Raw genomic sequence first — 27,129 nt, forward strand, 5'->3', positions numbered from 1 at the left:
CTAAATCCCTATTTTTCCTATTGCTTATAACTAATATTACCAATATACTATCATAACTCGTAATAAGAATAATGCAATAAAAAGCTTTTCCTGAAATTATATAAATCCTATTTCCAGGATCTGCACCATTTATCACGTATCTGGTCCATCTCTCCAAGTAGTCATTCATCTCTTGATCCTTAGGGCTCACTCAGACATCCAATTTTTGTGTACGCCTTCTACCCTTCATTTTCATTGATATCACTCCTACCTGTGATAGTCGGGGGCATTCACATGTTCGTGATTTTGATCAAAGGGTCCTGTCAAAATTGACAATGCAAGTCTATGAAAAAATGCACTCAGATGACATCCGAATATGGTTTGATTTTCGAGGACCGTCACAATAGAGAAGTTGAAGAATTTATTTTTTATTTCTCCAAGTACAGTGGGGCAAAAAAGTATTTAGTCATTCAGCAATAGTGCAAGTTCCACCACTTAAAAAGATGAGAGGCGTCTGTAATTTACATCATAGGTAGACCTCAACTATGGGAGACAAACTGAGAAAAAAAAATCCAGAAAATCACATTGTCTGTTTTTTTATCATTTTATTTGCATATTATGGTGGAAAATAAGTATTTGGTCAGAAACAAACAATCAAGATTTCTGGCTCTCACAGACCTGTAACTTCTTCTTTAAGAGTCTCCTCTTTCCTCCACTCATTACCTGTAGTAATGGCACCTGTTTAAACTTGTTATCAGTATAAAAAGACACCTGTGCACACCCTCAAACAGTCTGACTCCAAACTCCACTATGGTGAAGACCAAAGAGCTGTCAAAGGACACCAGAAACAAAATTGTAGCCCTGCACCAGGCTGGGAAGACTGAATCTGCAATAGCCAACCAGCTTGGAGTGAAGAAATCAACAGTGGGAGCAATAATTAGAAAATGGAAGACATTCAAGACCACTGATAATCTCCCTCGATCTGGGGCTCCACGCAAAATCCCACCCCGTGGGGTCAGAATGATCACAAGAACGGTGAGCAAAAATCCCAGAACCACGCGGGGGGACCTAGAGAATGAACTGCAGAGAGCTGGGACCAATGTAACAAGGCCTACCATAAGTAACACACTACGCCACCATGGACTCAGATCCTGCAGTGCCACACGTGTCCCACTGCTTAAGCCAGTACATGTCCGGGCCCGTCTGAAGTTTGCTAGAGAGCATTTGGATGATCCAGAGGAGTTTTGGGAGAGTGTCCTATGGTCTGATGAAACCAAACTGGAACTGTTTGGTAGAAACACAACTTGTCGTGTTTGGAGGAAAAAGAATACTGAGTTGCATCCATCAAACACCATACCTACTGTAAAGCATGGTGGTGGAAACATCATGCTTTGGGGCTGTTTCTCTGCAAAGGGGCCAGGACGACTGATCCGGGTACATGAAAGAATGAATGGGGCCATGTATCATGAGATTTTGAGTGCAAACCTCCTTCCATCAGCAAGGGCATTGAAGATGAAACGTGGCTGGGTCTTTCAACATGACAATGATCCAAAGCACACCGCCAGGGCAACGAAGGAGTGGCTTCGTAAGAAGCATTTCAAGGTCCTGGAGTGGCCTAGCCAGTCTCCAGATCTCAACCCTATAGAAAACCTTTGGAGGGAGTTGAAAGTCTGTGTTGCCAAGCGAAAAGCCAAAATCATCACTGCTCTAGAGGAGATCTGCATGGAGGAATGGGCCAACATACCAACAACAGTGTGTGGCAACCTTGTGAAGACTTACAGAAAACGTTTGACCTCTGTCATTGCCAACAAAGGATATATTACAAAGTATTGAGATGAAATTTTGTTTCTGACCAAATACTTATTTTCCACCATAATATGCAAATAAAATGATAAAAAAAACAGACAATGTGATTTTCTGGATTTTTTTTTCTCAGTTTGTCTCCCATAGTTGAGGTCTACCTATGATGTAAATTACAGACGCCTCTCATCTTTTTAAGTGGTGGAACTTGCACTATTGCTGAATGACTAAATACTTTTTTGCCCCACTGTACAAGAAAAATGGATGACACTTGGACCAGACTGTTGATGACAATAATCGGTCCGTTTTTCTCGTACGAGGAAAAATTGGATGTCTGAATTGACACGTACCAGTGTCAGACTGAAGAACATTGGGCCCACCAGAGGATTTGATTCTGAAGGCCCACCTTTATGTCCCACTCATGAGCCCAATAGCAGCTGCAAGGATTGCACTATTAACTCTCCTGAAGGAGAAGTCAGGGCCCACCGGAGGATTCTCCGGTTCTCTGATGGGCCAGTCCAATCCTGGCCCTTAATCTTAATATGAGATAACTTGACCATAGCTTGATCTGTAGACAAAAAACATTCCAGAGAAAATCATCCATCACCTTTCTCTGGTTCGAAGATAAATATTAGGTCACTAAGGGTCTCCCACCGATTACTATAGTGGACGAAATCACCTCAATGTTCCCAAATTGAACAGCTATTTTGAAGAGTAATAAATCAAAACTAAACTACAATTTGGGCCTCCTAGTATGTACCAATAAAATGTGACTCCTACAAACAATATACAACACTTTAATACGTTAAATACAAATTTTATCAGTAGAATAATATAAATACATCACAGATTTATTTCCAGCAATAGAAAGGTATAGTCATAAGGGACATTACATAAAAAATCCTCTATCTTTTATCCCTTTGACAAAGCATGAAGTGAAACTTTCATCAGGGCACAGCCAGTAATCACGTGGTTGGGTAACTACTATCAGTTTAACCCTGTACAATTTGCCATATTGTCTGGTGTATTGAATTTAGATTTTATATGCTCAATTGTATAGTTATTATTTGACTGTAGGCATGTAACTTTGTGATTAGCGTTTTGCTTTATGCTTTGTCAAGGGGATAAAGGCAATAATTATAGGAATTTATTGGCTTGTTGGTATTTATTTTTTGTAATATTTCCTATAGTATATCTCCAAAAATCAGTGATGTATTTATTTGATATTTCACATATTTAGAATTTTTTGACTAAAAAGTACCAAATAAAATGTATATTTTGAGGAGAAGTTGTTCAAGCTGTTCCTCAATGCCTTATTTTCCAAGACCCTCAAAGTGGTAGTGCAGATAATTCGGTGGTGTGGCTCTCATTTTGCACTGCTAAAAATGTTTTGCATAACTATTCACCTTTTTTCAAGGTCACACCTCTGTGACGCCCTTGTCTTGCACCTCCTGAATGTACCTCTGAATATCAGAGCTCCATTCGAAGATGAAAGTTCCCTGCATCACGCACAGGAAACCTCTGGGTTTTTCTAGAGCAAGCCTCAATAGATTTGGCTATACTTTCTGGAGTCCAGGAGGTGTCCTTTTTTCCCCTAAACCTCCCAGAAGTTCCGATAGAGTTGAAAGCTATGTATATGATTACAACTAATAATAACAATAATAGTTTATGTCCCTACGCAGTCTGACACTGTCCAGTTAGTGTTGAAAGTTTTTTAGATTGTTGCATCCAATAGGTAGTGCTAGAGGTTATGTTCTTTTCCTCTATGAAAAGACTATTTGAATATTTAAATTCCCAGTGGAGCTTTGCATGGCCTAAAAGTCTCCTTACGGTGACCTGGCATTCTCCACAAAGAGAACGTTCCCTCCAGTCAGAGGCCTCTCACTCAGACAAATCACATCTCATGCTCTGCACTGAGGAGGGGCATGATCCCAAAACATGTTTCTTCAAATGGAGTTCCTGATTTGGCTTCTTATCCTTAAGGTACCTTCACACGAAACGACTTTGTAATGATATCGCTAGCGATCCGTGACGTTGCAGCGTCCTCGCTAGCGATATCGTTTAGTTTGACACGCAGCAGCGATCAGGATCCTGCTGTGATGTCGCTGGTCGCTGAATAAAGTCCAGAACTTTATTTGGTCATCCGATCGCCGTGTATCGTTGTGTTTGAAAGCAAAAGCAACGATACCAGCGATGTTTTACACTGGTAACCAGGGTAAACATCGGGTAACCAAGCGCAGGGCCGCGCTTAGTAACCCAATGTTTACCCTGGTTACCAGCGTAAAAGTAAAAAAAACGAACAGTACATACTCACCTGCGCGTCCCCCAGCGTCTGCTTCCTGACACTTACTGAGCGCCGGCCCTAAAGTGAAAGTGAAAGCACAGCGGTGACGTCACCGCTGTGCTGTTAGGGCCGGAGCTCAGTCAGTGTCAGGAAGCAGACGCTGGGGCAGTGGCGTAGGAAGGTGGGGGCGGGGGGGGCGGTCCGCCCCGGGCGGCACAATGCGGGGGGCGGCACAATGCGGGGGGTGAGTCAGTGCAGCGGCTGCAGCCGGCAAGGGGGCGCAGTCGGGCCGCCTAAAGCGGCGGTCCACAGTGTCTCCCCCGGCACTGGGAGTCGGCTGTTCTCTGTGCCGACTGTCAAGCTGACAGCCGGCACAGAGAAGCTGCGGCGCGCGGCTCCCAGTGTGTTCAATTGTACTCGTATCTGTGATGCGAGTACAATTGAAGCTCTGACTGCCGGGTCAGAGCGACGCCAGCAGCGTGATCAGGTCATGTGATCACGCTGCTGACGTCACTCACCTGCGCGGCAGAAGCAGGAGCTGCAGATCGAGCAGGAGACACAGAGCGGTGGTAAGTGCTCCAGTGGAGCTGAAGACACCGAAGCATACATTGGGGGGGGGGGGGATTTACTGTGAGTGGGGATGGGGGGCATACATTGTGGGGGGGATTACTGTGAGTGGGGATGGGGGGTATATTGTGGGGGGATTTAATGTGAGTGGGGGTGGGGTGATATATTATTGGATGGGGGATATTTAATATGAGTGGAGATGGGTGGATTTATTGTGGGGGGGAGATTTAATGTGAGTAGGGAGGGGGGATTTATTGTGGGGGGGAGATTTAATATGAGTGGAGATGGGGTATTTATTGTGTGTGGGAGGAGATTTGTCATGGGGATGGGGGGATTTAATGTGTGGGAAGATCTGAGGACACAAAATGAAGCGCAAAGGGGGAGATGGGGGGCATATATGAGGAAACAGTATGGGGGATGGGTGCAGACAGTTTGGGGTCAAACGGGAATGTATGCGGACACAGTATGAGTAGCGATGTGAAAAACGTATGTGGACAGGGAGTACGGGGAGTGAGGGTGTTGGGATGTGTGCATGCGTAGCATGGGGGGACAGTGTAAGGGCACAGCCAGGAGGGGACAGTATACCAAGGAGGGGGAGTGTGATGAGAGAGTACAGTATAAATACTGGGCCCTATAGGGGGACACAGTATGAGAGGACAGTGTGAAGAGGGGTCCGGTATAGAAAGGGGAGGTCCGTGTAAAGAGCGTGTACCATAAGAGGGACAATGTGGGGGTCATGTTTTATGCAGACAATATAGTGAGGGGCAATTTTTTATACAGGAGCATTATAATGACACTTCTATCTTTAAGGGCGTCATGTGGAGATTTTCTGCAAAAGAGCGAAGAAGATGGAAGTCTGCAGAGACGGCTGTGGATGAGAAAACGCCTCATGGGATCTGGACAAGATGAACAAATGAAGGAGAACAACTCCAGAGACGACGTCATCTATAAGGTACCCCGATGTAAATGTTATTTGTGATACTGACTAACTCATGTTTTTATTTATGTTAGGAGCATTAAAGGGGATGTCCTGGTTTGTGATGAGTCTGCAGTCATTCTTTGTGACTGCAGACTCCTGAATTCTCCCAGTGCGCCCTGCACACTGTCAGGATTCTCTCATGCTGGCGATTTTACATATGTGCGGTCACGTGCTGACTAGACATGAGTGGCCTCACTCAATGAAAATGAAGTGAGCGAGGCCGCGCACATCTAGTCGGAATGTGGTCAGAAGTATACAAATCGCATACTTGTGCTGACATGACTGTCCACCGGCAAGGGAGAATCCTAAAAGTGTGCAGTGCATGCGTTGTGAGATTTCAGAAGCTGCGATGTCAGGATTCAGCTCTGCAGGTTCCAGTCGTCGACACATGGACACTTCACTCATATGCGACTTTCATACTCATGGTCCTGTAACAACGAGCTTCTCTTCTGCTTCTCTCAGTTTTTCACTGAACATTGGGAGCTTAAGGGAGAGGAGCTCGTCGGTACATGACTGAGTGTGAAAATCACATAAGTTCGGGGGGGGGGGGGGGGGGGCGCCAAACTCGGGAACAGCCCCGGGCGGCAAAAGCTCTAGCTACGCCCCTGCGCTGGGGGACGCGCAGGTGAGTATGTACTGTTTGTTTTTTTTACTTTTATGCTGGTAACCAGGGTAAACATCGGGTTACTAAGCGCGGCCCTGCGCTTAGCAACCCGATGTTTACCCTGGTTACCCGGGGACCTCGGCATCGTTGGTCGCTGGAGAGCGGTCTGTGTGACAGCTCTCCAGCGACCAAACAGCGACGCTGCAGCGATCGGCATTGTTGTCGCTATCGCTGCAGCGTCGCTTCATGTGAAGGTACCTTTAGTCATGCGGCAAGGCTTGTTAAACGGTCGATATTGACTTTTAGGATTACTACATTCATTAGCTATCCTCTTGATAAGAGGAAAGATTGTGTTCCCGGTTTTTAGTGTATTCATATATTTCCAGGAGGAATAACGGAAGACTAGTACAGTGCAGCACTTCTATATAAGATGTGCCACAATTATTATTTCTTAAGGAATATGAGTACTATATCTGCTAAAGTAGACATGTCAGGAGGAGCTTCCACATTAGAATTGCCTTTTCTCTAATATTGAAAATGAAGTCTCAAACCAGCCCCCCTAGGAAAACACCAAGTGGTGCTTTATCTTGCCAAATGCCTATCACTTGCCAATATCTTGCCAAGTGTCTGTCACATTATCTTGATTCAACAGCTAGCTGAATTTAATCTGGCCTGATATCAAATGCCAGTCAAATGTTTATGAACTTGATGCTAAGTTTCAGTAATTCTACAACATAGTTTTATTGGTGCACACTTGTATTTGGCGAACCACTTGGGACCCCTCCTTTAGGACCATCACATTAGTACAGCACCTGGACAAGGGGTTGCCTTCATAAGACAACCCCGTTAAATAGAAATTATTCCATTTCTAGTTGAAGATGTGCAGTCTTGTTTCCCATAAAGTGGAGCATGTAGTATAATTAGCAGAAACATCTCTTGGCTAAAAAGAGCCTTTGGGTGCAGTGATCATCTTATGGCTTCCACAATACAATACTGACCTAGTTTTGCAGCAGACGGCTTTGATACACAACCTCAGACTGCAATTATATATTCTGCAGTTGTCAGATACATTCCCTATTTACATTCTCAATTATGATCCCTATTTTGGGTGATTTAGAGGGTGACCTCACCGTCTGCTTATACTGACTTCTCCAAGCATCCCATTAAATAATGAGCTACGTCTGAGTCATACAAAATTATTCTCAGAGCCATTCCCTTGAAATCAACAGGGGGAGATACGATCTATTAAATCACTCCGACATAGAAACATGGAACGCGAGCACTCAGAAATATTCTACATTTGGAAAGTATCTTAAGCAACGAGTCTAAAGCCAAACTAGCTGATATTGAGGAGCTCAGCCAACAGCACAACATGCGGGTCCCCGACAGACGACTGTCGGAGGAGATAAGGATCTGGCATGTCCGATTTTGGACTGCCACTCCTTCTGATCACTAAGAGATGTCTGGCAGCAGCTCTCTCATAAAGAACATAGGAGCGCTCAGCAGAACACGGACTTCACCAGAAAGTCTGCGTTACTCTACGGGTCAGTCCCCCCGATCATCAGGTGTTTGTCGCGCTGTCATGTGCAGGCTGGTTATCAAAATGACGCTGTTTTTTTAAATTATTATTTATTTAGAGCACAGGCGCCGGTTGATGAATACTCCAATCAGCTGCCGCCTGCTCTCACTGTTATTAGTGGCAGCCGAAATTGGCTGATGGGAGCAGTGGTCCCATCAGCCGACGTCAGTGACCGGAGGGAAACTTTTTACCTCTGATCCCAGCTGCGGGCTCACGTTGACGTTTGACAGCATGGGAACCGCAACTGATTAGCAGAATAATTTTATCACCAATCAGAAGCAGTGTTTGCCGGCCAATGAATACTCCCATAAGAGACCGCCTGCTTTCGATGTTATTAGAGCCAGCAGGCGTAGGCTGATGGGAGCAGTAGTCACATCAACCAAAACCAGTGACCGAAGGTAAACTTTTTACCTCCATTCTCAGCTACGGGCTCAAATGACAGCGTGGAGAACGCATCTGTCTGACCGGCGGGGATGATTTAACTGATCAGAAGCAGTGTTTGCCATGCTGTTATGCACATGACAGCATGGCAAACACTGGATGTTCGGGCCCCCCATTCCAATGAATAGGGTTCAGGCTCAGGTCCGGGTACTGTTCTGATACCCAAACCCAAACTTTTTTTAAACTGTTCGGCCAAACCAGTCAAACCCAAACATCCAGGGGACCACCATCTCTAATAACTGTCAATCAATAAGTGAGACCGCCCTCTGAACTCCTAGGTATAGAAATTAAGAATTAAATGAACAAAAAGCAAATTGTTTTTTGTCGCAATTATACTGTATATCAATCTGCTCATCTTATCCGGTGTTTATTATGTTAGCCACAGATAGGAAAGAATGTACAACTTGGTGAAATCCTATCAAAATCTTGATTTGCTTTCTGGGTGACCACGGTATGTACTTTTATGTATTTTTTGTGAACCTTTCCAGAAAATGAACCACAAAAGCATAGTTCACAACTTCTCAGTTGGTTAAAGAGTGATGTTTAATTCCCGCCCCCAGGACTATTCCAGAAGTGCTGAAACATGGGCTAAACCTTCCTTATTTGAGAGATGATTACACAACCCTCTCTCCCATAACTGGATCCTCTTTCCTTCTGGGTAGAAAATATCACAAATTTCTGTCCCTTTTACTGCAGAACTTGGAAAAAATTCAGGATATTTCTATAAAAATGTATCTTGTTTCAAGAACTTATCTACAATTAAACTTCGGTTTTGAGTGTCAACTTTCTGTTTAATACTAGTTCTCAGCAATATGTGAAAATCTCCTGCCGATTCAATCTGTTTCTCCTTATTTATGTCTAAAATATTTGCTAATTTTTCATGAAAATCTTGTTTTTCAAAGCTTGATGAAAGATTATGCTCATTAATTGCATAAATACAGAGACACATATGGCAGCATTTTTTTAATTCCATCTGCTCCCCTTTCCCAGTATACACAGTGCTATTTTCCACCTTGAGCAAAATACCGATTCAATGGACGACCCAACAACTTCCCAACTTCAATTCTTGGCTGTTGTCTTGTGAGATAAAATAGATGGCAATTTATGATGGATGGCTACTTATGGTTGGTCGGCAGTCTTACTTAGTAGATGGATTCAACTTTTGCGAAAGGACTGTGCCCACTAAATGGGTTTGTCCAGTGAAAACAAAGTATCACTTATGGTGATCGGTGGTTGTCCGAACTCTGTGACCAGCACCAACCACCAGAATAGGGTACTTTTTTCTCCTTTTAAATGGAGCGCCAGTGCCCATGCTTGACTGCCACTCTATTCATTCCGCCGAACTTGGCTTCTTCTGGGAGCCCCATAGAGAATGAGTGGAGTGGTCATTGGTCATTCAACGTGCCGATCCATTTTGTAGCGAGTATAAAAATTCTCCATTCTGCCAACTGGTACATGTCCCAGTGGTCGGACCTCCACCGATCAAGTAAGTTATCACTTAGCCTACAGAAAGGTTGTATATATTTTTTCCAGGGACAACCCCTATAATTTTTTGCGGCAAAACTTTCTTATAGCCTTATCATTTATCACCGTTTGGGTACAATCAGATGGTCGTATATATGGGACCAAATGCAGAGCATGAACTGTCCGAATTGGCCAGTGGTTTTCCCGACCCCAGAGTGACAGCCTCATGTATTTCTATGGCAGCTGTTACGCTTGGGTCGGTAGAGCCGACCTGCCAGTCCGTGATCTTGGTCCGTCTGACTGCTCCCCAAGAAATAACATATGATGTGGAATCTACCAGAGGATGATATATACTTAGTTATAAGTAGTTTGTGTTATCGTTTGGGAAGTTTGGACAATTTATGTTAATTTTATGATTGAATGGGGTTATCCACTAATGATAATCCTTTTTTTAGTAGATTTCCAATAATAAGGTTTTCACAGAATTTTCCACTTCTGTAAAACCCAATGATTTGCAAGAATTGACTTTGTAGCAAGTGTTTAATTTTTATGCAGCTCCACCAACAGGAGAAATGAAGCATTACACAGCGCAACATTAGACAGTGGGCTGTCCATGCAATTCAATCCTCCAGAAGGAGAAAATTACGGTAGTCCTAAACTGGGGGAGTCCCCACAATATTAACCGCATACTATAAAAACATAGCAACTATAATAATCAATGCGTTGTATGCTTGATGTGAATGAGTGCAACCGTAGATCACCACATATGTGGTTCCTGTATATCGAGGATTCAGCTGACTAACCACTTTAAATCTCTGCCAGGAAGTATCTCAGATGACAGGCGGTATAACCTTGAAGCTTACAACTTATTCATGTAATTGGAGTTGATAACTCAGAACTTCCTGGCTGTACGGATGTTTTAATCTACAAAGCTGCCATGTTTAAAAAAAAATAAAGGAAAATCATATTTTATTATTCATACTGTATTAATCTCAGTTTTCTGCCTCCTTGACATCTCTAGTGGTCACAAACTGAGAATTATTACATTTTATTTAAAAAAAATGATAACTTTGTACATAAAAATGTATTAGAATTGCTGAATTTTTGAAAAACTTAATTTTCACAAAACTGTTTATTAAAGATTCTCCAAGTAAACTGCTGTGATGTCTTTTATAGGGTTCAATAATAGGAAATCTATGCCAAATTGCTTTAAATCAGAAAAAAAAAACAATAATTTTAATGGTGTCTTAGCAGGTACTGTACATTGAAAAGTTATCCATTCTCTAAAACGTTTATTTTGTCTTTCAAAAATTAATTCAAGGCCCTAAAATCTACTGTTGATAAGATCTTACAAAATTCTCATCCAGACGCTGGAAAGAAAATCCACACCGTAAATTGAGCTGCACTGCAGATTTTACATCTACAGCATGACAATTTATACTGCGGATTTCCAACTTTTTGGAGAAATACAGTACTTGGGAAATCTACAAAGAATATGCACCAGAATCTGTTGATAAATTTACAAATTTTGGTGCAGATTTTGCCATTGTGGATTTGATGCAAAATCAAAAATACATTCAAATTCAATTTTTCAACAATTGTGGTTGTCAAGTCCTCAGACAGTTCTCTTCTCCTCTTTCTGTTCTCCACCCTTAGTGTTGCACACACAGACACACAGTGCAAAGATTGAGTCAACTTCTCCCCTTTTTATCTGGTTTCAGGTGTGATTTTCATATTGCCCACACCTGTTACTTGCCACGGGTGAGTGTGAACAAGCATCACATGCTTGAAACAAAGTTGTTTACCCACATTTTTGGAAAGGTCCCAACAATTTTGTTGTTTAGAGTGAAATTATGTCTAATTTGCATTTTTTCAATTACTTTATTCCCGAAAGCATATGGGGAGTTTGATTTTCTTATGATTTCCGCCAGTATCCACCAAGAGAAATAATTTAAAGGGAGTCTGTCAGTGCAAAATGACTGTACAAACCACACGCATACACTGGGTGCACCGGTAGTGTGGCGAAACAGTTCAGTGCACCTTATAATCTACTTGTCCATTTAGCTTTGGCATACTCTTCCTTAATTGCCAAGTCCGATTTTACATAAGCCAATGAAGGCTGGAGATAGGTGAAAAACATGTAGGTTGGAAAGGTGCTCCAAACTGCTGGGTCACACCACGGGTGCACCCAGTGCCCATGCATGGTTTGAACAGTAATTTGGTGCTGACAGACTCCCTCAAATCCTTTTGGCTCTATAACTTTTTCAGATAAATACTGTATCTAGTGCAGGAAGTATTTACACTGTGTGCAGAATTATTAGGCAAGTTGTATTTTGATCACATGATACTTTTTATACATGTTGTCCTACTCCAAGCTGTTCAGACTTGAGAGCCAACTACCAAGTAAGTAAATCAGGTGATGTGCATCTCTGTAATGAGGAGGGGTGATATCTAATGACATCAAAACCCTATATATGGTGTGCTTAATTATTAGGCAACTTCCTTTCATGTGGCAAAAATGGGTCAGAAGAGAGATTTGACGGGCTCTGAAAAGTCCAAAATTGTGAGATGTCTTGCAGAGGGATGCAGCAGTCTTGAAATTGCCAAACGTTTGAAGCATGATCACCGAACAATCAAGCGTTTCATGGCAAATAGCCAACAGGGTCGCAAGAAGCGTGTTGGGCAAAAAAGGCGCAAAATAACTGCCCATGAATTGAGGAAAATCAAGCGTGAAGCTGCCAAGATGCCATTTGCCACCAGTTTTGCCATATTTCAGAGCTGCAACGTTACTGGAGTAACAAAAAGCACAAGGTGTGCGATACTCAGGAACATGGCCAAGGTAAGGAAGGCTGAAAAACAACCACCTTTGAACAAGAAACATAAGATAAAACATCAAGACTGGGCCAAGAAATATTTTAAGACTGACTTTTCAAAGGTTTTATGGACTGATGAAATTAGAGTGACTCTTGATGGGCCAGATGGATGGGCCAGAGGCTGGATCAGTAAAGGGCAGAGAGCTCCACTCCGACTCAGATGCCAGCAAGGTGGAGGTGGGGTACTGATATGGGATGGTATCATCAAAGATGAACTTGTGGGACCTTTTCGGCTTGAGGATGGAGTGAAGCTCAACTCCCAGACCTACTGCCACTTTCTGGAAGACAACTTCTTCAAGCAGTGGTACAGGAAGAAGTCGGTATCATTCAAGAAAAACATGATTTTCATGCAGGACAATGCTCCATCACATGCCTCCAACTACTCCACAGCGTGGCTGGCCAGTAAAGGTCTCAAAGTAGGAAAAGAAATGACACGGCCCCCTTGTTCACCTGATCTGAACCCCATAGAGAACCTGTGGTCCCTCATAAAATGTGAGATCTACAGGGAGGGAAAACAGTACACCTCTTGGAACAGTGTCTGGGAGGCTGTGGTGGCTGCTGCACGCAATGTTGATCGTAAACAGATCAAGCAACTGACAGATTCTATGGATGGAAGGCTGCTGAGTGTCATCATAAAGAAAGGTGGCTATATTGGTCACTAATTTTTTGGGGTTTTATTTTTGCATGTCAGAAATGTTTATTTCTAAATTTTGTGCAGTTGTATTGGTTTACGTGGTGAAAATAAACAAGTGAGATGGGAATATATTTGGTTTTTATTAAGTTGCCTAACAATTCTGCACTGTAATAGTTACCTGCACAAACAGATATCCTCCTAAGATAGCCAAATCTAAAAAAAAACCACTCCAACTTCCAAAAATATTAAGCTTTGATATTTATGAGTCTTTTGGGTTGATTGAGAACATAGTTGTTGATCAATAATAAAAATAATCGTCTAAAATACAACTTGCCTAATAATTGTGCACACATTGTATATAATTGGCTTTCCATAAATGAGAATTGATATATGGGATTTGTGAGGAACCTCTTGGTATCTGGGGCTGCATCCATAGTACTCAGATTTCCTATGGGACTATGTAAGGAATGCTGGAACATCCTGAAACATCTGAATCCTAAATATATGTTTTCTCTTCTGTCCTCTAGGCTCTTCTTTTCTTAGCTGGCATTGCAGGACTTTGCCTGGCCATCAGCCTTGTCTTAATCTGTGTGTATTTAATCCGATTCTGCTGCTGCAGTCCTCAGGAAGAAGAAGACTCTAAGAGCAATCGCGTCTGCTGCGTCACCTGGAGCTGCGTCGCGGCAGTCATCATATGCTGGTAAGTCGCCATCGCTATTCATTCGGTGAAACTGAATCTGTATAATAGCATACAAGGTTAAACTAATAGAAAAATGTCTGGTGTACTCATGTAATATGCAAATATTCTGCTAATACCAGGACCAGGGATGGGCATATCATTGGTGCAACCTGTCTAGCCGCACAGGGGCCTAAGAGGTAAGGGGTCCACATCCATCTCCAATGCTGATGGAATTGTGCATTATGATGTACTATTGGACTGCAAAGGGCCCATATCTTGTTTTTGCACAGGGGCCCTCTTCTGTCTGTGTCCGCCAGTAACTGGGACCACCAAGGTGTTAGATTTACAGACATTGCCCTAACGTAAAGTCAAGTAAAACTTGGGAAAGTATAGACATGCAAAAAAATCTACCCTTCTAGCTCTTTAAGCCTTGCATTTTTTGCCCTCTCTCACTGCAAAAGTTGCGAAAACAGGAACTGGGGCTAGCTCTAGATTACCCGGTAAATCAGAACTGGAATTATTTTTGACAGTTTTGAATTACTTTTGTTTTGCATGTATTTTGGTAAAATGTCATCAATGAGTTGTAACTTGGGTGCTAAAGATATCGTAAATTTCAAACCCGGGGAAATAAATAATAAAAAACTATATTCACCTTCCAGACTGACTCCACTTCTCCACCTTAGATAATGTGTTCCTCACCTGTCTCTTGATATCAACATCTGTTAAGGGGCTGTCGTGAGCTCCACAACCCGTCAGCGGTTGCTGATCGGCAGGATACTTGTGCGAGTTTCCTCTTTCATACTATCAGTAGAAACTGATTGGCTGCATTTGTCACTTGACGTCACCATTCTCCACCAGATATTGTTTCCTGAAGACCAGTGTTAGACGCAATGTCAAGGGTAGAGGAGCGGGGCCGGTCAGGGAGGTGATGAGACTATAGACATTATTTACTTATTACCTGGGCACAATAAGAATGACTCTTAAAGTAGGGGACAACTCCAATAAATACAGTTGTGAAAAAACTAAGGATATCTTCTTGAAAATCTAAAAAAATCTGGTCCTTACAAGGTCTTAAGATTAGGTAAATACAGCCTCAGATAAACAAATGACAAATTACTATACAACATGACATTTTTTAACAAAAACTATACCAAAATGCAGAAGTAGTGTGTGAAAAATTAAGTTCACCCCATGAAGCAATAGCTTGTAGACCCAGTTTTAGCAGCAATAACTTGAAGTAATCATTTGCTGTAGGACTTTATCAAACTCCCACATCATCCTGGAGGAATTTTGGCCACTCTTTTTCACAATGTTTACGTTCATTGAGGTTTGTGGTCATTTGTTTATACAAATCTCTCTTAAGATCCCACCATAGCTTCAAAAAAGGGTTGAGGTCTGGAATTTGATATGGGCAATTGCAATACCTTGATTAATACCTTGATTCTTTTCTTTTTCAGACATTATGATATAGATTTACTGTTGTGCTTGGGTTTATTGTTTTATTGCATAAACCTGTTTAGCCCAGGCTTTAGATGGTCTCACATTTCCATACCTTATACTATTTTTACATAGAGAAATTCATAATCATAGTTTCGTAGCTTTTAATGTTGAAGGTAAATTTAAGTCCATTGAGTTCAACCTATAGCCTAACATGTTGATTCATAGGTATGAAAAAACCCCATGGATCAGACACTAATAGCTCTATATTAGGGGAAAAATTCCTTACAGACTCCACATACGTCCCATCACAGAATTTAGTGCCCGTAGCCTATAATGTTACATTTTTCAAGAAAGGTACACAAGGCCTTTTTTGAATTTTAGTAGTGAATCAACCATTACAACATAATGTAGCAAAGTTCCATAATCTCACTGCTCTTACAGTAAAGAAGAGTCAACTTAATGACTACAAGGTTCTCAATTTCTGTGACTGCAAAAGAACCACAAATCATCAACCTTCCATCAATGTGCTTGACATGATGTGATTGTGCTGATATGTTGCGTTTGATTTTTTTATGGCCCAATATTTCCATTTTGGTCTCATCTGTCCAAAGAACATTGCGCCAAAAGTCTTTTGGTTTGTACAGGTGCAATTCTGAAAGCTTTAGGTACAGTATGCTGCCATATTCTTTTTCTTCTGGCATCCCTTCCAAACAAGCCATACAGTACATGTTCAGTCTTTTCTATTTGTACTGTCATGTACTTGAATATTCAATGTTCTAACAGAGGCCTTTAGAGTCTGAGCTGTATCTCTTTAGTTTTTTTTTCTGGGCATTGTACAGTCTGACCTAGGGGTGAATTTCCTGGGATGTTTGTTCCTGGAAATATTGACAACTGTCTTGAATTATTTCCAATATTGAATCTTTATCACTGTACAACGATGGACTCTAATTGCTTGTGGGGCAACAACAATTGCTTCTTTGAGATCATTGCTGATGTGTTTCCTGCATTGTGTTAACACACACCTGAATACTCCAGACTAACTAATTGCCAAAACATTTACATCCAGTTACCTGTAGTTTATTTTCTTTATAAAACTGCATATATACAGTATCAAGAAGAACATATTAAACAGTACCATAATAACAAGATAAAAAACTATTTGAAGAGTTCAGCTTCACACTGGTGGAAAGGTCAATGTCATGAGGCTGTCAAAAAAGCTTTCAGCCGGCCATACACCTGAGATATCTGTCAACCAAACGTTCACTTGGCAGACTGCTATCTATCCCGACACCCTACACTCAAATGTGTTCAGCCAAATGTTCAAGTGTTTTAAATGGGGAGAGAGGAGAATGCTGCTCCAAGACTTTTATATACCAACATCTTCCCTGAATACAAAAACGTTAAAATTGCATCTGCTCAATTCTTATTTCCCCTAACATAAGCTGTTGGCGGAGAGTTGGGAGGCCTCAATATACTTCAGCTGATAACACTGGCTGGTTTGACCAACTTTCATCTAATGTGTATTGAGGTCTTTAGATCTATTTTGCGTCAACCAAGATATTATCTCAGATACATCTATAACAAGGTACCTATTAATTTCACACTGCTATGTTATACATAGCATTAGTTTTTTAGAAGTGGTGGGGCATGAGATCCTAGATTATGGTTGAAGGACAATTTTTGTCAAGAATATGCCCCTTCTAAAAGCCAGACCTTTTTCATGCCTCATTTCCCATGCCCAGTTGTGTATTAACATTGAACATAAAGAACAAGGATTCATGGCAAGCCTTTTCTATTTTTCTATATGTCAATCAATTACTTGGAAAACTTTGCCATAAGAGATGCTCTTTACTTCTTGGTTAGCTTTGATGATTCTCTAAGATGTTTGCTCCAAGACTACAGCAGCTCATCGTAAGCTACCTAGTCTACCATACAACACAGAGCCATTCTCTGCAGTCCCATCTAACAATGAAGAGATTAAATGTATCAGCTCTAAAGGATAAATCCTTATTCCGAGTCATCACATCGCAATACATATCAGACAACCTGATAAATTAAGTCTTCAAAGCTTATCAGCCATCCTACGGCTAATATTACTTTATGTCTGGTGGTAAGTCCCACTTTAAGCAGGTGTTCTCTGAATGTTCCAACTGATGTACAACCCCCCGTGGTTATACTTCTACAGGAAAAGACAAAAGAAATCAAGATCATTGAGTTTTTTCAACTTTCCAAGACCTTTATGGAGTTCTACACTTTCTTTGTAACTAATTGGTACAGTTTAAAGAGTAAAACTATTAGGAAAGACATTGGTACGAATATATGTGGTATGTGCAGTACATAAAGGGCTGACATATGTCAATGTGTGCCGTACTTTGACATACCTTATCCAATATGTTAAAAGAATGATAATCCATGATATGGTCCATTCTACCTAAAAACTTCATCAAGTCCATTGCAATTGGGCTACGCGCGTTTCGAACTGGTTCAAAATGGCTGACCCCAGTTGTCTTGATGCTTTTAGATTGATGTGGCATAAAGTTTGAAGTTTTCCGGCAGAACAAACCCTATTCTGGATTATTACTGTTCAAGTCAGAAACACTACTGACCCCACATGTATGGATCCGTGCACCAAGAACCTGTACGGGATCTAACTGCAAATGCAGGGAGCTGGAATCTTTCTTTTGGCTGTATACGTTAAAAGAATGGATTACAGTGTATGGAGTTTTGGCTAGTAATCAATGACTTGGCGCCCTACGGTGTCTTTACAAACAAACGGAACAAATGATCCGTTGCATCGGTTATGCAAATGGAGGTAAGCGTGTTCAATGGAATATTATGGGGTCCACCTGAGTTCCCGCTTTCTTCTGAAAGTTCTACATGCAGGATTTTTTTTCTATCTTAAAAAATTGAGGCCAAGTAATCAATAAGGCCCCTCGACTTTCATTTGCATAACTGATACAACAAATCACTTATTCTGTTTCTAAATTGTAAAATACAACTGGAAAGTCACAGCAGATATGTGAACAGAGCCTTAGCTGGTAGGAAGGCCCACGAGTCATGTCCCATCAAAGAGTAGGCCAACAGTATCACTTTGTTTTTGGAGTTTGAGAAGATCACCTCCACATACTAGAACATAATAACCCTATGGAAATATTGTCCTTGATAGATTCAAACTCAGGACCAAAGTGCTATAAGACAACAGTACTAGGTACTGAGCCTTCATGCTCTTCTAAAAAAGGGAATATGTCAGTAGGATCACTCGTCCTAAGTCGTCTTTACAGACATGCAGGTCATAGGAAGCTGAATAAAATGATACTGTCACACTGCAGCACTGCAGGTAAATGCAAACTCCAATAGATGGCAGCAGAGTGGAAAGAGGGCTAAAAAAACTGCTCAGAGCAGACCAACAGAACTGCAGCGAGCCTACCACCAGGTGGCTGCAGAAGAGTCAGACAAGCCAGGTCGATACCAGAGAGTAGCATAGTACAAAGGGAAATCCCAATCACAGAGTCAGAGGAGCGCTGAAAGGTCAGTAACAGTCCGTAGCGGAAGTACCGGAGGGAAGAGACAGAATCAGGTCAGAGCCAAAGCAGAGTCATGTACCGGGGAATCCAAACACACAGGGACACATAGAGTCTGGGTAGGAAGAGAGGAATGAACAGACACGGGCAAAGCAGCTAAATGCAGCAGGACAAATCAGGGTCTCACCAGAGCCAGCTACACACACCGTAGGCAGGAAATATAACTGGCACTGCCTGCAGGCAGAGCAGAGAAATAGCAGACCCGGCACCAGAACGAACCAGAGAAAGGTATCCCCTGACATGACCAGACCGGGAAAGGAGAGAAAAGACCCAAAACCCGGTCTGGATCATGACAGATACCTTGAATTCTGTGATTCGATGTCTTATTCTAGAGAAATCCACACTTTCTTAATATATAAATAAGCTGCTGAGATCTATACGTGGGACATAGATCTATCTGAGAATCTACCTCCAGAAGTTAGTTTAGGGGAAGTTACCAGTGTGAGACATGTAATGATTGACAGTCCTCTCTCCTGATTTACATGTGTCACACTGGTAACACCCCCTTTCATTTAAAATTAGCCCTATAGGCAGATTCTTGGGGAGATCTATGTCTGGCCCATAGATCTTAATAGATAATTTATATATTATGAAAATGTGGATTCCTCTGGAATAAGACATCGGATCGTAGATATCAATGTGTCATTTTATTCAGCTTCCTATGACCTATATGCCCATATAGATCGTTTAATAGGATTGATCCTACTGACAAATTCTCTTTAACAGCTTTCTGAAGACCATGAATTATATATCTGCATTTTTTATTAGTGTTACATTTTTTCTCCTCTTTCTTCCTGCACAGGAAGTTTTCCATGAGCTATGATGTAGGTTCCTCCTAAAAAAAGTAGACAGACAGAAGAGGTAACTTTTGGTCACTTGCTCATCTTTCTTCCTTAGAAAGTCAAGAAAGTCCAATGACAGTGACACAAGGCTTCATTTGTTCCTGTGTTTGGGTGGCACTGGATCTGTGTAGTCCATCTCTTCCCAGCTGCAGCAACAATACACATCTTGTTCTTATTTTTTATTATTTTTTTTTTTACCAGATCTGAAAATTGTTTCTTGTTTAATTTTCTCTCTTTACATTAAATTCTAGTACACTAATAGAAAACATACAAAATGCACATTATCTTTTCCATTGGTAATAATGGTTCCACATGATTATTCACATGGATGGGATTTGCTCATGGGTGTCTATCTCTATATTCTGTGCATGTGAATGAATATATGTAACCAGTCATCAATGGTACAACCAACCATATGCGTAAATATATATAGCCGCACAATCATCATGTGCATGGAAATTAATTGAAAAGTGTGGGATATTTCATGGCTAGGGCACTTAATTTGCTAGATTGCATTGGCCATATTTATAACAAAGCACAAAAATATTCACCTGTTAAAGGGAATCGGTCAACAGGTTTCTACCACCTAATCTGAGGGCAGCATAATGTGCTCGTTTTCCATTTCTTAAAAAGCGAAATTGCAGTATGTATGAACTAGTGGTACTGCAGTATGGCTGCTGTAGGTGGGACATCAAGTGATGTGACCAGATTACAAATGCGGCTCGATCCAGCCGTCATCTCCACAGACTTCTGCTCCGCTCCTGCCTCCGGGCTTTGTTCTATATTTGGTGCATTGTGAACCTCTATTGTCTGCGTCTATTCATGAATAGGGAAGAAGGGTTTGCAATTCAGATTAAACCCAGTGAGAAATAGACGTCGGACGGGGCAAGAGTGTCTCCATTGTATTCTTAGCGCTGCACTTGGAGGAGTGGAGGTTATAGGGGAACGGATTGGGTCAACGAGAGCGTTGCACCAAACTGTGCCACTAACGAAAGAATGATAGAGAGTGAATGTTCGGCCTTCTGCACGAACAAGAGTCCTATTCAAATGGCGGCAGAATATTCACAAGCCGAGACAATGCGTTCTCTGTCCAACCGGCCTAATAGGACCAGAGGGGCGATGCAAGCTGCGGCTGAAATTAAATGAAATAAAGCAGAATAGAAAAAATCTCTCATTTATTTGTGACATTTTTGGAAATAAGCGGTTTATGTATGGTTTAGACTTTATGTGGCCATATTTCGTTCAGCTTGGGTAATATCTGTTGTGCTGGGGACATATGAGGTCTATTGGGATTACTCTGGTCATATACCGTCATTAAAGCTTTTTCCAGAACCTCCGGAAAAGCGCAAATAAAGCACAATTTCTAATGGTTGTTCTGAGGCAAGTAAGCGTCCAAGAGCAAATCAGAAGGGAACGGCCATGGGGACTAGCCTGTGACATTACAGAAAGGATGTCCATGGTATGGTCATGAACCTCAATTATGTTTCTATTTCATCCATAGTCACCCTTGTCGGAAATGTTCAGAAGGTCCACGTTCCATCCTAAATGTCACTTATGCAACAACCACTTTACGGCATCGAGTCATCAGGAAGACATCCATGATCATCTACTCACAGGGGTTGTGGGAAGTCCTTTTAACTTTATTTCCCATCCATTAATTATATAGATAAGTCTTCATTAAAGGAAACCTGACAGTGGATATGCAGCGCCCCAGAGTCCTGGTCGTTGCAGTAATGTCATTCTTCCACCAGGGGGAGTGATATTACATCTGATGGCAATAAAGGAGATCTTCTGTCCAGGTATCACAACCACACACAACACACTTCACACTCCAGTCCACCAGGGGGAGCAAAGGTTCTATCTACTAGACCACTCCTCACAGTTAGGTAAAACTGGTGGGTTGGTTAGGAAGTTAGACAGAAGCTGACTGGGCTTCTTACAGACAGTCAGATCCCAACGGAGTTTGGCAGAAGCTGGCTGGAGTGGGTTCCAGCCAGATCCAGACTGCGGTCTGTGGAAGACGAGGGTCCACGGAGCTGCACCTGCCCCACGTGCGGCAGCATCCAAAGAGAGAGACATTGAAAAGAAGCGTGTTGTAGTGAGTGAGAAACGAAGGCATAGCAACAAGTGGATACCAGAGAGGATAGTGGCTGAGAGAAGCGGCATCTTCTGGTGCGTGTTCCGGTAGCCAGAATACCGAGGGAGTAAAGTGCTCTACGCCATTGCTTCAGAGACTGGCAGGACAGTCAATTCCAAGTTGGCTGCCCAACCTTAATACCTAAGTATGTGGGGGTCGGGGCGTCTCTAGGGTCCCTATAAACAAGCCTCAGGCCATCAGTCATACGGGTTTTGTTCTATCCGACCACGGGGAACAGAGAGAGAAGAGTAATAACAGTGAGGACCTCATTAGAGCTTAAGCAAGTGAGGACCTACTGTGTTACTGTGCGCATAGGAAGGCTATTGCATTCCACCTGAATAAGGAGACTCTGGATTTGCCTTCAGACTGGCCGAACTCTGCCTACCCTGTGATCAGGTGCCCTGGACTGTGGACACTGAAGCCTTCAGTAAAAGGTAAAGAGACTGCAACCTCGTGTCCTCGTTATTCACTGCGCCTCACACCATCCACCATCTACACTCTGGGAAGCCCTGGGGACATACTTCACCTGAGGGAAGGTATACCATCTAGCTGCCATAACATCACCCCAGCGGACCCCTAAGCAGCATCGGTCACCCTGACCGAATACCACAGGTGGCGTCACGAACACTATCCCTTTAAAGACCTTTCCCTTTTTAATACGGACGTCCCTAGGGCCGCGGACCGGGTCAGCCACCGTGACATCCCCGCTGCGAAACGAAGGACCCGGTGCCGAGTACGCCACGGCTCTACTGGGGGCGCTCCAACTTGGCGTCACGAACAGGATGTACTTAAGCCTGAAGAACCGGGTCATGTGTGCCTAAGAACTGTGCCAGAGTTGTATTTGAACTGTGTTTCATTGCTGAACTGTGTATCGCCATTACCGCAAAGATTCCTGCCGAAACCGCTGCCATTATAGCACCATGTGGCGTGCAGGAGGAGTGGGGCATGTCATCATGGGCATAGCCTGGAAGAATGGCGCGAAAGTGGAGCCAGCCCCTCACAGATGCTACTATGTACAAGAGATATGCCCGTCAACGCGAAAGGTCCGCCTCCTGCTCTGGGATGGTGGACGAAAAAGAAGGAACTGCCCTCCGGAAGGGGAGGAACAAGAAAGACGAGACACCATTAGGCAGAACCTGGTTGGCAGCATGGTGAGCGGAGGTCGCCTGGAAGAGGGGGAGAAACCCCGCACCAGTCCCCGCCAATGGGAGCCGAGCAAGACCCTACCAGGCCGCAGGAACCAGGAAATCCTGGGAGCAGAATTGGAGGAGCTGTGCCAGCAGTTCCGGAGTCTGTGCCATCGCGTGACCACCGGCCATGAGGAGCATCAGCACCGCCAAAACCCCAGTCTGCAGAGGAGGAGACCGGCACCGGAGATGTCGCTGAGGCAGGTAAAGACACCGACCCTGCCCTGGTAGCCGAAGAGTCCCTTCTAGTGGCCGTAGACTCCCCTCCACCACCACCACCCGGCCGGGTGTGTAGCCGCATCGAATGCGAGGCCCTGGGAGACTTTAAACACCTCCGATGTTCCGCTGCAGCCCACCAAGCAGGCGGTGAATGTCCAGGGGGAGTGGGTGATGTTTAAGTGGACCCGTGCTACTACTGACTTGATCGGGTTCCTTGGGGAGCTCCAGCCAGAAGGAGGAAGCTTAGAGGTCGTCTCCCAGCTGGATTATCGACAAAAGCTATGCCGGCAGGAGGAAGAATGGGCTAGAAAGAAAGAGCTCCGACGTCAGGCCGACCGCGAGAGAGACCTGCAGGCCAAAGCTCAGGCTAGACAGACGGGTCTGGAGGATTGTGGCCCCCAGCATTACGGCACAGTCGTGATCTTCCGCTTACAAGGGGGTTGGGGCTTCATAAAGGAGCCGGCCTCGCCCTTGAGGTGTTTGTAAACCGGCGGGATGTGGAGGCGCATCTCATCGAGGGACACCCAGGCCGGGATCTGTACCCTGGTGACCGTGTTCGGTACACACGCCATTGGGGAGACAAGGGGTGGTATGCCCTCCATGTTTATAAATACAAGCCAGAGGTCACTGTATCTTTACCCTACTGCTCTACACCCGAACAGGTGACCCCTGCACCGGTCACCATGTGCTCGAAGTGCACTCAGACCTCAGTGGCAAGAACTGTGAGCACACAGACCCCTATCCAGGGTGCAGACATACTCTACGTGGTAGCAGGTGGTGGTCAACACCCAAAGGGACCGCTCCCTGAATCACACCAATAAACTTTGAAGAAACCGGCCATAAAATGTAAATAGTTCTCTTTAAAACTTTTCCTGTTTGCTTTGCTGCTAAAACCCGTCCTGGGTTAACTCTTAAAGGGATCCCTTTGTTTACCCGGGATCCCTGTTGTTTCAAGTTTTGCACAAGTTTTATCGTTGCCTTTAAAGAACTGCGGAATCATGAACTGTGCATGATCACAAACTGTTCCTGTATATAGTTTGCACCTTCTTAAAGGTGCTCTCTACTGGTTTTACAAGAAAGAGTTTTGCGAAGAGACTGTTCCTGATGACAGTGTGAATGTTCTTGCTGCTTTACCGTTAATAACTGACTTGCAAATTGATTGTTTGCACTACCTCAGAAGAGACTGGAGATTTCCTCTTAAAGGGAATGTTAGTTGTTGCACCTTACTAAAGAGTGATAATGTTGCCTTAAATAGTTGGATAGCAATAATGTTTACATAGTGATAGTATGTAGCTAGGAATAGAAATGTTTAATGATGCACTTTGAATAAAATTGAAGTTAAAGTAAATGATAGGTTTTACAGGAATAAGCTGAAGAAAGATGCAGTGAGCCCGTAGGGGTAGACAGATAGTCCTGCATATGTAGAAGAAGTGAGAATAGCATATTGATTTGCACTTTGAAGTTTTATAGTATGCCCTTAGAGGGTACTCGCACTTAAAGAAAGAAAGACACAGTTTGTACTTGCACTTAATAGATAGCATACCCGTATGGGTGATGGTCATGTATAGTTAGTTAATAATTGTTATTTACTTAATTTAAAGTCGTACGCACAATGTAAATATGTTACTGTTTGCAACGTTCAAGTGTCCTTACCTCCCATAAAGGGAAGCACTGTTAAATTAACTTGTTTTATAGCATTTCAAAAATTTTGTATGTCTTTTTGCTATTGTATCGTTGTCTTCTTTTCCCAGCCTGGGAGTGCTGGATTTATCGGGGGGAGGGGGGGGGGTTGCAGTGCAGCGCCCCAGAGTCCTGGTCATTGCAGTAATGTCATTCTTCCACCAGGGGGAGTGATATTACGTCTGATGGCAATAAAGGAGATCTTCTGTCCAGGTATCACAACCACACACAACACACTTCACACTCCAGTCCACCAGGGGGAGCAAAGGTTCTATCTACTAGGCCACTCCTCACAGTTAGGTAAAACTGGTGGGTTGGTTAGGAAGTTAGACAGAAGCTGACTGGGCTTCTTACAGACAGTCAGATTCCGACGGAGTTTGGCAGAAGCTGGCTGGAGTGGGTTCCAGCCAGATCCAGACTGCGGTGTGTGGAAGATGAGGGTCCACGGAGCTGCGCCTGCCCCACTTGCAGCAGCATCCATAGAGAGAGACATTGAAAGGAAGCGTGTTGTAGTGAGTGAGAAACGAAGGCATAGCAACAAGTGGATACTAGAGAGGATAGTGGCTGAGAGAAGCGGCATCCTTCTGGTGCGCGTTCCGGTAGCCAGAATACCGAGGAAGTAAAGTGCTCTACGCCGTTGCTTCAGAGACTGGCAGGACAGTCAATTCCAAGTTGGCTGCCCGACCTTAATACCTAAGAAGACAGGTGGCAACTTGTGGGGGTCGGGGCGTCTCTAGGGTCCCTATAAACAAGCCTCAGGCCATCAGTCATACGGGTTTTGTTCTATCCGACCACGGGGAACAGAGAGAGAGAGAGTAACAACAGTGAGGACCTCATTAGAGCTTAAGCAAGTGAGGACCTACTGTGTTACTGTGCGCATAGGAAGGCTATTGCATTCCATCTGGATAAGGAGACTCTGGATTTGCCTTCAGACCAGCCAGACTCTGCCTACCCTGTGATCCGGTGCCCTGGACTGTGGACACTGAAGCCTTCAGCAAAAGGTAAAGAGACTGCAACCTTGTGTCCTCGTTATTCACTGCGCCTCACACCATCCACCATCTACACTCTGGGAAGCCCTGGGAACATACTTCACCTGTGGGAAGGTATACCATCTAGCTGCCATAACATCACCCCAGTGGACCCCTAAGCAGCATCGGTCACCCTGACCGAATACCACAGGTGGCGTCACGAACACTATCCCTTTAAAGACCTTTCCCTTTTTAATACGGACGTCCCTAGGGCCACGGACCGGGTCAGCCACCGTGACATCCCCACTGCGAAACGAAGGATCCAGTGCCGAGTACCCCACGACCCTACTGGGGGCGCTCCAGATACTTGTTCCCCGATCCACAGGCTGCATGATTTTAGCCATGTATGGCTGACTCTGAAATCTGTAGTGTCTCAGACAAAAACATACCTTAAAAGCCACCATAACCAAATCACATGACCTGCCTGACCAAACCAAATGGTGGGTCAGGCAGGTCTCCGCCCACTGCTAGTGACTGACAGGTCTCTCCCTGTACACATACGCAGGAAGAGACCCGTCACTCAAGGGGAGTGGGCAGGGAAAAGAGACCAGGGACCCGCCTGTCTGACTAGTCTCCCACGCAGCTGGTCCACGGAAGCTTTTAAAGTATATTTTTCTTGTTTCAGAATCAAATTCTACATCCAGCACCTGATATCAGCTGTCAGATTCCCTACCTCTAGGAAGATTCCCAATAGAAGAATCTGTAACTTTTGTAAAATTAGCACTAAAAAGGATTTGGCTGCTGAGTAATTGCTCTCAGGCACGTGTCTGTCTGCAGTCGTCTTTACATAAGGGCCATAATTTTTTTATATTTTAGCATACTTGGCTATTAAAAGGTTTGTACTGTTTATGGAAAAATAATTCCACCTGGCTTCAGTTGTTTAAAATAATAATAATGTAAATAATAATAAACAATAAATAATAATAATAATAATAGTAACAATAATATAAATATTAATAATTATAAAACAATAAATAATAATACAATGGCACCTTACTTACCCTCCCCTGGTCCAGCTGCTGAGTCTCCACTGCTGACCCCGGTGTCTGTTATTATTTGCAACACTGAAGTCACTTTGACAGCACTGCAGCCAATCAGTGAGCTCAGCTGCTCTGCTCAAGTTGACACAATC

At 43.3% G+C, this 27,129-nt stretch overlaps 1 protein-coding gene across 2 annotated transcripts in view; it reads left to right on the forward strand.

The window, feature by feature from the left end:
- TTYH1 (tweety family member 1) overlaps nucleotides 1–27,129 on the forward strand; it is a 193,793-nt gene that overhangs the window by 61,127 nt on the left and 105,537 nt on the right. For both annotated transcript variants that reach the window (XM_077259616.1, XM_077259618.1), the window contains exon 2: nucleotides 13,732–13,904. In XM_077259616.1, coding sequence (XP_077115731.1) covers nucleotides 13,732–13,904 — 173 coding nt within the window. The remainder of the gene's footprint in view (nucleotides 1–13,731; nucleotides 13,905–27,129) is intronic.

Source organism: Ranitomeya variabilis, chromosome 4, assembly GCF_051348905.1.
Source record: "Ranitomeya variabilis isolate aRanVar5 chromosome 4, aRanVar5.hap1, whole genome shotgun sequence".
NCBI classification, from domain to species: domain Eukaryota; kingdom Metazoa; phylum Chordata; class Amphibia; order Anura; family Dendrobatidae; genus Ranitomeya; species Ranitomeya variabilis.